Raw genomic sequence first — 6,614 nt, 5'->3', positions numbered from 1 at the left:
AAATAACTTGTGAATGTTTTTAAAACAACATATTAGTGGTATTGTTATTTTCCTTTACGTTACATTTTATTTGTACGTATATTTTGTGTCAAAAAATATTTCTTATATAAAGTTTTACAACATGGAGTTAATGCATGCGGTCGTGTAAAGACTGAAGTGTTCGGAGCGAGCTAAAATAACTAATTTCACTTATTTTTATGTCGTTTTATGTATTTTCGTTTACATCTTTTGAATTCGAATCGATTATTTAAAAACATTTGAATTAAGTAACCTAGAAATTACGTTATACAGTGCACATATTTTACGTCGATCGTTGCCGTCGTTTCATTTTAGAAAGAGGTTATCATTTTTTTAATGTAATAATATTTTCATACGGTAATTATGGCTAGCACACCTGAATCTGAACGTAAAAAGACATTAGAAAACGGTTTAAACAACGAAAATGATGAAACCGGTACTGTTATCGCTAGCGAAGAAGATCCATGTCTACCTTTAAAAAATAAGAAAACAAAATCTGTTGAATCTATAAAAGATAAAAACGATTTTGATAATTTTAACGCCGATTCTTCAACGATCGACGGTAAACAGTCGAATACTAATGATAATTTGAATAGAAAAAGTATAAAATCGAAATCTTCCAGTAACGGAAATAAAAAGAAAAGACGATTTAATAATATTAAAATATCTGCTCCGAAAACAACCGTTTTTGAAAAACGTTTACAAGAAAAAACCGGTTTATCAAGAATCGGTCTTGTTATCGCCGGTATTATTTTAATTATTTTATTAATTTTGATTTTTACCGTTTTAATTATGAGTATATTTTGGCCAAGGATTCCACATTCTCAACTTTTCCCTGTTTGTCGACGATCGTCTTGTCTTAAAGCTTCTGCTGAGGTAAGTTAAATTAATTTTTTATTTTTGTTAATTAAAAAAAAATAGTTATAAAATTATTTGTTATAATTTTTTTTTGATCTTGTGGATTTAGAATGAGGAGTATTCTAACATAAAATTGTTAATTTCTCTTTAAAAAAATGTTATTCCTTGAAACCCATTATTCATTTTTATTTAATCAATAATTATAACAAAAAATAGTTTAAAAACTCTGATTAATTGAATTTTTTTTTAAATAGGTCAATTGTTTAATAACATATTAAACTTGAAAATATTTTTTTTTAACGTGCATATAAATATGCCTTTAGGATTTAACGATTCCCACAGGCAGGAAAAGTCAGTAAAAGACAGGAATTTTTGAAAAAGATCAGGAAAGATTTCAGAGAATTGCGTCTTTGTTACAGAATTAAAATTGTTACTTATTAATAAAAGTAATGCCAAAATATATATTATATACTTTACCGGCATCGGGAATTGGTGACCCCATCGTCCAGCACATAGCAATTACGTACTTCAAACAGCTATTCCTGTCCTGTTCTTACGTTCTCCGATTATTTTTTTATATTAAAGTAGAAATATTCCAAATTCCAGTTAATTTTCTCACCGGTGAAATTTTAAGAAAAGGTACCGTTAACAAATTTAAAGGCCGTTAACAGTTGTCTTAAAATTTTTGTCAAATCACCGTGAATTTTTTTTAATTTTAGGTAATTAGTTGCTTTATTATAAATAAATAGACGCTATCTAATTTAGATAGCGTCTCAAAACGCTGTTTCATGACCAGCAGTTAGATATAAACTTACACCCAAAATTCAGTCGGTCGAGACGAGATAGTGTGTCGTGCTTTTTGTGATGCGTGTAAAGAACTGTTGGACCGGGAAATACGGGCCGAAGGCAGTGATTTCGCACAGTAAAGGAAAGCATAATGGAATTAATTAAGCTAAGGAATTCTCAGCCTTCACCGATAACCTTTTTTATCTCCCAGCGGTACCGGGTTTGATCGACAGATGCGATACATGTGTGTATTCTTTGCCCGGATCTTCTGGTCAGAGTATGTCGGTTTGTTTTTCTTTAATCTTCCTTCTGCTATTAATCTGAGGCCTAAAATCGCTTCCGTTGTCCCAGTACTTTTTCTGAAACCAAATCGGTCTTCTTCTAACAGTTCTTCCACTCTCCTCTCAATTCTTATGTACAGAATTCTAGTTAAGATTTTTGATGCGTGGCTAGTTAAACTAATCGGTACAGCGGCTAAAGATATCGGTACAACTTTTAAAATTATGTTTCTTTATAGTTGTGTAGCGTCAAAATTCCAGCTTTGAGCTACGAAATGCTCTTACGTCATCGCACCATATTTTTTTGGCGTTCTGCAAATACGCTAGAATAATAATGACAAAATATTTTTCAAGAAAATGTTAATAACGTTTGTTTTCTGAACAAAATAAGGTGTTCTGTTCTAGTTTTCTTATCTGTATTGCTTGTATTACACTAGCTATGATCGTACATATATTCATCGTTAAACTGAAATCTGTTTCTTAGCATTTTTATGCAAACCTAGTTATTAATTATTATTTTTTGTTTACTTTGCAAGATAATGTAGGCTAGTTTTTGTGAAAAACGTTTAAGGAATCGTACGTGCGATCCGATTATTTTTTTAAATCGCTTTAGTTAATTTTTATTTGTTATCTGTGTTACTTTTAGTTACCGTGATATTCATTTTTACGCAAGAAACTTATTAAATATTGCGGTTTTTTGTACTTTGCAAAGTATTTTAGTGAAACAATTTATCACAAAAAATAACCTAATTATAAATGTATATTGTAAAAAAAAATCTTAAAAAATTAACCTTTAAAAATGAACGTAATAAGAAATAATAAAAAAGACACGAGTCGGGCAGCTACGAGAGTTGAATTGGAGGCTGTAAATAAAGTATCTGTATATTTTGCCGAGTAAATGGCTACGGCAAAAGATAATGAGAGTCAGGAATTTTTTACTCAATCGGTTAGGAAAAACGAATCTTAAAATTCTGTTTTTGACTCAAATTACTCTTCAAGAAATTCTCTTGGACGAACAAATTTATTTCGTTTAGAAACAACACGAACCCGTATTCTTTTGTCTTAAAACGCTTAAATAAAATTCTAGTTTTGTCATCGTTATTATTATTAAAATTTTTTTTACTTATTTATATTCCCGTTTGAAGTATTATATCATTCATCTCTTAGAGCTCCCGCTAAAAATTAGAATGTTTTTTGTACGGATGTTTGATGCAGTTAAGTGTTTATTCCTTTAGACAGATATTTGGTAAAATAAAAATGTCAACTAATTCTTGTGTTTATGATTTATGATCGTACACTCTTCGGTAAGAAGAAAACAGTATCCACCTTTACAAAACCGGACAACGAAACTAGACACAATATTTCGACCTACTAGAAGCGCCTTATTGCGATTCCGTTATCGATGTACTTTACCTCGTGCTGTAGTTACAAAGGGAAGGTATATAAATCGGTCCAAAATTTCTTTGATGTCAATTTTCTTCTGCAGTCTTCTACGTTTAACGACCCCCGTAAATTCAAAAAACGTAAAAAAACCTTTTTTAAACGAAATTTCGGGAAATGTTTGTTTGCAGTATTTTAATTAATATCTTTGGACCGGGGCTGTACATAAATTCTTCGTAAACGGCTTAAAAAAATTTCTAAATACGGGGCATATGTAGCGTTACATTTTGAATAAAATTTAAAAAAAACTGATGTGGACATCACATGACTGCTGTACGCCTATTAAATTACATATACATATTTGTTGCACTTCATTTGAAAGCGAGATACGATCCTCCAGTTCTTTTATAAAACGGACAGTTACATCGTTGCTACAATATTAGTTATTAACATCAAATATTTGTACGATTATTAATCCGTGAAATATTAGGTTAGAGTAAAAAAAAGTCCCTTTATTACTCGTATTATTAGATCGGTATTATTTGTTTCTTCGTGAGTTGCTGATTAACAAAAGTTTCAGATTTCTGGTGTGTCGTATAAATAAAAGTTAATAATAATTAAATTATTCCGTTTACTTAGCTCCAGTATACCGGTTACAAATGTTAATTTTGACCTTACGGTGTAAAATATTCAGTTTTTATTATCGGATTATTTGGTGAATAATCAAAAATGAAAAAGAAACGATCGTACAGGAAAAGAAAGATGATGTGAAGAAATATATCTGAAAAAAAAACACAAGGAGATGAATATGAAGAGGAAGAATAAAAAAATTGAGAGAAGATGATAAATATAAAGAGGAAGAAAACGTTGACCGTGGAAAGAATAAAAATATTAACAGAGGATGATAATATAAAGAGAGAGAAAATTCGAAAACTAGAGGACGTGTACACAAATTAAGATTACAAGAATTATATCAAATCAAAGGGCTATTAAATGATCGGCAATAAAAAAACAAATAAACGAAATGATCAACTCCGATTTCGGGAGAATATTGTCCGACAATATCAGAGGAGTAATGAACTAAAACACGAATTTTTTGAAATTATTTAAAGATCGGGCATGTATATGTTGTTCTTGTAAGGGTCTATTTTTCAGTCGCTCTGTAGTTAAGTTTAATGTAGATAAAATAAACAGAAATTAAAGTAGAAAATCCAGAAATAATACTATTCTAAATTATAATTTTCAATTAATATTAAATAATCAGATGTTTCGCCAAATCTATTACATATACACATATGTAAGTAATAATGCCTATTAAATGACATATACGTACTTTTAAAAGTACATAAAATTTTATTTCACTAATAACTTCTGATTTTTTTTTTATTGTTGTTATTGAATTATAAAATTATCGTAATTTCTTTACAATCGGTGGTTAATAATTATTAATAAATAATACATTTAATTTAGAAAAAACGGAGATGAAGTCGGATTTGAACCGATGTGCGTTCCGCTTGTAAAATCCAGATATTTCATTAATTAAAATTTTATTTGGCTATTATTCCGGAACCAATAAAATTATGATATAACGTTGAAAAGCTCTCAACGAGTCCTCAGTATTTCTCGAGCTTTCGCCTAATTAAGGTCATATATTTTTTAAGCGTATTTGTTAACGATTAAACAATAATATTTGTAAAATCGCACCCCCACCCAAACAAAATCTTGTTACGGTCGTCTGCTATGTTGTGACGTCACACATGATGAATTAAATAAATGAATAATATTTAAAGTTTAACTCGGTTTGGTCGAGTCGCAAACTCTACACTCGGTAACCGGTGGTTAAACCTCGCGGCTACACCGATCTTCTAACCATATAGGCGGAGTTTGTTCTATGTAAGTTCCGAAATTCTATTCAGAACCACCACTAGTATCGCCACACTCGCGCGAATTAAATACGGTATGCGCGCGCGTTTTACTTAGAATTACTGAATTAAATAAACGAATAAATATATTCAAATAAAATGATAAATACCTTTTTAAATTAAGTTGTTTGTGTAAGCCGTGCGTTAATAACAACGTAGAATTATAGGAATTTCCCATAGCGCGGCTAATGCTGCGCGATGGGAAATTTCTACAATTGTGTAGAAAATTGTGATTTTTTACTTAGTTCTTATACCTTTATTCGTACCATTTTATTCAGAATCACATTCTCTAGAATTTCTGTGTATTTATTATTCAGTTAATTAAGTTATTTTACGCCAAACGTAAATAGTGTGTTTTTCAACCCCGATATTTCGTCTTTAACACGAGATGTCTCGAGAACTATCTAAAATTCAATTCTGGGGGATATTTATCAATTTTTAAAATGTTTTCATATAAATTCACCAAATTTACCTCTTAATTTTGTCCAAAAACTGCAGATTGGTTTAATTGCACCGAAAGCGCAGAAATTTTTCGCCAGCCGATATTCTTTAACGAAGCGTTACCGAATCTGTTTTTATATGAACTATCTTATTTATCTTCACCGGTAAAACATGATCTTTATTTTTCCTGTTTAGCCTCCGGGAATTACTGTTCTGGTACTACTTCAGAGGATAATATGTAAGCGTTGTACAGTCTCAGTTCGACAATTCCTGAGATGTGTGGTTAATTGAAACCCGACCGCCAAAGAACACCGGTATCTACGATCTAGTATTCAAATCCGTGTAAAAATAACCGACTTTACTAGGACTTGAACGCTTGAACTCTCGACTTCCAAATCGGCTGATTTGGGAAAACGCGTTCGCCGCTAGACCAACCCGGTGGGTTTGAGTAAATCATATCCTGAATTTGTTTTACATTCTTCGTAAATCACCTTGTGTATATATATATATATAAAGTGTTTAGAACATATCCAGTTTGTAAGAGATGCAGAAAAAGTTTTTTCTATCTTTATAGTTATTTTATTTAAAAGTTAACGATATTTATTTAACGGTTACGTGACTATTTCTTTTAAAATCATATTTATTAATAATTATTTTTTTCTTTTTAATTTAACGTAATGCAACATTAAATCGATATTCAAATTAATAAATAAACCTATATAAAACTTGTATTATTTTATATGCGTATAATTTTATTTTACGTTAAGATTTTAATTAAAATGTTTATTTTTATGGTTAATTGATTATTGTTAATACGTCATTAAAATAATTAACTTTTTCAATGAATTTTATGTATTTTAAAATTGACTTTTTTACGTTCCTTTAGTTTTAAGTCTGTTTAAAGTCCACCGTTTAGGTTTTCCAAATTTTT

General features: G+C 30.1%; 1 protein-coding gene across 1 annotated transcript in view; it reads left to right on the top strand.

Annotated features, from left to right (window-relative positions):
- Positions 1–310: 310 nt before the first annotated feature.
- LOC142333600 (endothelin-converting enzyme homolog) overlaps positions 311–6,614 on the top strand; it is a 152,254-nt gene continuing 145,950 nt past the window's right edge. The window contains exon 1 of the mRNA XM_075380922.1: positions 311–894. Coding sequence (XP_075237037.1) covers positions 382–894 — 513 coding nt within the window. The 5' untranslated portion in view covers positions 311–381. The remainder of the gene's footprint in view (positions 895–6,614) is intronic.

Source organism: Lycorma delicatula, chromosome 13 (genome assembly GCF_047948215.1).
Source record: "Lycorma delicatula isolate Av1 chromosome 13, ASM4794821v1, whole genome shotgun sequence".
NCBI lineage: Eukaryota > Metazoa > Arthropoda > Insecta > Hemiptera > Fulgoridae > Lycorma > Lycorma delicatula.
This window is presented reverse-complemented; position numbering and strand designations above follow the sequence as displayed.